The sequence below is a fragment of the Heteronotia binoei genome, chromosome 5, assembly GCF_032191835.1.
Source record: "Heteronotia binoei isolate CCM8104 ecotype False Entrance Well chromosome 5, APGP_CSIRO_Hbin_v1, whole genome shotgun sequence".
Taxonomy (NCBI): Eukaryota; Metazoa; Chordata; class Lepidosauria; order Squamata; family Gekkonidae; genus Heteronotia; species Heteronotia binoei.
Genome location: NC_083227.1, coordinates 10,902,115 through 10,905,426, shown reverse-complemented (window position 1 = coordinate 10,905,426; position 3,312 = coordinate 10,902,115). Strand labels below are relative to the sequence as shown.

Here is a 3,312-nt window from a genome sequence, read left to right as displayed (position 1 = left end):
AAAGGGCCATCAATCCTTTCCTCCTACAGACACACAGAGGTCTTTGGAACCTACCAGCCGTTTCAGGGGCTAACAGGATCTCTCTCTTTATTCCAGCAGAGGATGATCAGCGGAATGAGGAGGTTGAAGAACTTCATCAGCAAATACCAGATAGAGTTAGAATTGAAGACCTGAAAGAAAACGTCAGGAATCAAGGCAGGCCTAAGGGGGGGAAAGGCAGCCATATGAGTGAGAAGAGAGATGGAAGACAATGTAACGGAAATTCTCCGGAGAACAGGATAATGAAGGCAAGTAAAGCCATTCAGCGTAGAAGGAACTTCAGAAAGCGATCACAGCAACTTGTGCACGAAAGAATACACCGAGGTGAAAAACCTTTTGAATGCTCAGAGTGCGGAAGGAGATTCAGTCGGAAATCCAATCTTCAGCGGCACCAAACAACCCACACAGGGGAGAAACCTTTTCAATGCTCAGTGTGTGGAAAGAGATTCACTCAGAGAGGCAGTCTTCAGACGCACCAAAGAACCCACACAGGGGAGAGACCTTTTGAATGCTCAGTGTGCAGAAAGAGATTCAGTTATCATCAAAGTCTGCGGTTGCACCAGAGAACCCACACCAGGGAGAAACCATTTGAATGCTCAGAGTGCGGAAGGAGAATGAGTACGAAAGGCAGTCTTCAGATGCACCAAAGAATCCACACAGGGGAGAGGCCTTTTGAATGCTCAGAGTGTGGAAAGAGATTCACTCTGAGAGGCAATCTTCAGATGCACCAAAGAACCCACACAGGGGAGAGACCTTTTGAATGCTCAGTGTGCAGTAAGAAATTCATTTCTCATCAAATTCTTCAGTTGCACCAGAGAACCCACACAAGGGAGAAACCATATGAATGCTCAGAGTGCGACAGGAGATTCAATCGGAGTGACCTTCTTCAGAAGCACCAATGGAGGCATACAGGGGTGAAACCTTTTGAATGCTCAGTGTGTGGAAAGGGATTCATTCAGAGATGCAATCTTCAGCGGCACCAAAGAACCCATACAGGGGAGAAACCTTTTCAATGCTCAGTGTGTGGAAAGGGATTCAGTCAGAATTACAGTCTTCAACGGCATCAAAGACCTCGCACAGGGGAGAAACCTTTTGAATGCTCAGTGTGTGGAAAGAGATTCAGTCGGAGTGCCTATCTTCAACAGCATCGAATATCTCACACAGGGGAGAAGCCTTTTGAATGCTCAGTGTGTGGAAAGGGATTCATTTGGAAGAGCCATCTTCAATTGCATCTAAGAACCCACACAGGGGAGAAGCCTTTTAAATGCTTAGTGTGTGGAAAGAGATTCAGTGAGAGAGGGACTCTTCAACAGCATCTGAGAACCCACACAGGGGAGACACCTTTTGAATGCTCAGTGTGTGGAAAGAGATTCAGTCACAGTAGCAGTCTTCGATTTCATCAAAGAACCCACACAACGGAGAAACCTTTTGAATGCTCAGTGTGTGGAAAGAGATTCAGTCACAGTGGCAGTCTTCAGCTGCATCAAAGAATCCACACGGGAGAGAAACCTTTTGAATGCTCAGAGTGTGGAAAGAGATTCAGTCGGAGTGCCTATCTTCAGCAGCATCAAAGAATCCACACAGGGGAGAAACCTTTTGAATGCTCCGAGTGTGGAAAGAGATTCAGTATCAGGAGGACTCTTCAACTGCATCTAAGAACCCACACAGGGGAGAAACCTTTTGCATGCTCAGAATGTGGAAAGAGATTCAGGTACAGTGGCGGTCTTCAGGTTCACCAACAAACCCACACCAGGATGAAACCTTTTGAATGCTCAGACTGTGGGAAGAGATTCCGTTATCGTGGCAACCTTCTGCAGCATCAGAAAACTCACAGTGGAGAAGCCTTTTAAATGTTCAATGTGTGGGAAGAGATTCAGTATCAGGAGGACTCTTCAGCTACATCAAAGAATCCACACAGGAGAAAAGCCTTTTGAATGTTCGGTGTGTGGAAAGAGATTGTCGGAGTGGCCATCTTCAGCTGCATTAAAGAACTCACACAGGGAAGAAGCCTTTTGAGTGCTCAGAGTGTGGAAAGAGGTTCAGTAGAAGAAGCACTCTTCAACTTCAACAAATGACCCACACAGAGGAGAAGCCTTTTAAATGCTTAGTGTGTGGAAAGAGAGTCAGTATCAGGAGGACTCACAGTGGCAGTCTTCAGCTGCATCAAAGAATCCACACAGCAGAGAAACCTTTTGCATGTTCATAGTGTGGAAAGAGATTCAGTCACAGTGGCAATCTTCAGCTGCATCAAAGAACCCACACAGGGGAGAAACCTTTTGAATGCTCAGAGTGTGGAAAGAGATTCAGTCGGCATGGTAATCTTCAACAGCACCAAAGAAAACACATGGGGTGAAACCCTGTAAATGTTTAGTGTGTGGAAAGAGATTCAGGTTCGGTGGCCATCTTCAGTATCATTAGAAAACCCACAGGACCTAAGAACCTCTGTGACAGAAATATTTTGAGTGCTCAGAGTGTGGAAAGAATTGAGTTACATGAGCAGCCTTCAGTGGGATTAGAGAACCTACACAGAGGAAAAACTTTCCGAATATCCAGAATCTAGAGTTTCAGTCAGCATGGAAATCTTCTACAGGATCTCAAAACCCACACAAGAAGAAATCATGTGACTTCTTAGAACAGTGGTGGCAAACCTTTTAGAGACCGAGTGCCCAACCTGCAACCCAAAACCCACTTATTTCTCTCAAAGTGCCAACATGGCAATTTAACCTGAATACTGAGGTTTTAGTTTAGAAAAAAACAACTCACAGTGAAATTAACAAGCTGAAAGAACATTTGGTCTGGATAGCATTTGCTTTGGAAACCAACAAAATAGTAACATGTCAGAATGGGAGAACGATGGTGAGGGTGTCATAAGGCAATAAACGGAGGCTGTTCATTGCTCTGTTGCTTGCTAGTCTGGGTTAAACTGAAAACAGGCCTTTCCCAGAGGTGTTCCTGTCCACCTCATTTACTTTTGAACATGTAACATACATTATAAACATCATTCTAGTTTGCCATTAGGAAAAAAGAATACATTAAAATATAGAGTGTTTAGTAGGAGCCGGTGGTTAGGGTGTCCAAATCAGATCTGGGAGGTCCGGATTCATATGCCCACTCTGCCCTGGCAGCTTGCTGGGAAACCTTGGACCAGTATTATACTCTGAGTTAGCCCGCCTCATAGGTTCGTTGTGAGGATAAAAGAGAAGGGGAGAGTGTGTGAAACCACTTCAGTGTCCTTTTGGGGGAGGAAGGCAGGGGATACATTATGTTAGTTAA

General features: G+C 45.0%; 1 protein-coding gene across 1 annotated transcript; it reads left to right on the top strand.

Annotated features, from left to right (window-relative positions):
- Positions 1 to 653: 653 nt before the first annotated feature.
- On the top strand, positions 654 to 1,715 carry LOC132571687 (zinc finger protein ZFP2-like; the record flags this gene model as incomplete). Its single annotated transcript, XM_060238479.1, has 1 exon — positions 654 to 1,715. A coding segment is annotated over exon 1 (1,062 nt), but the record flags the coding sequence as incomplete, so codon positions are not given.
- Positions 1,716 to 3,312: the final 1,597 nt, after the last annotated feature.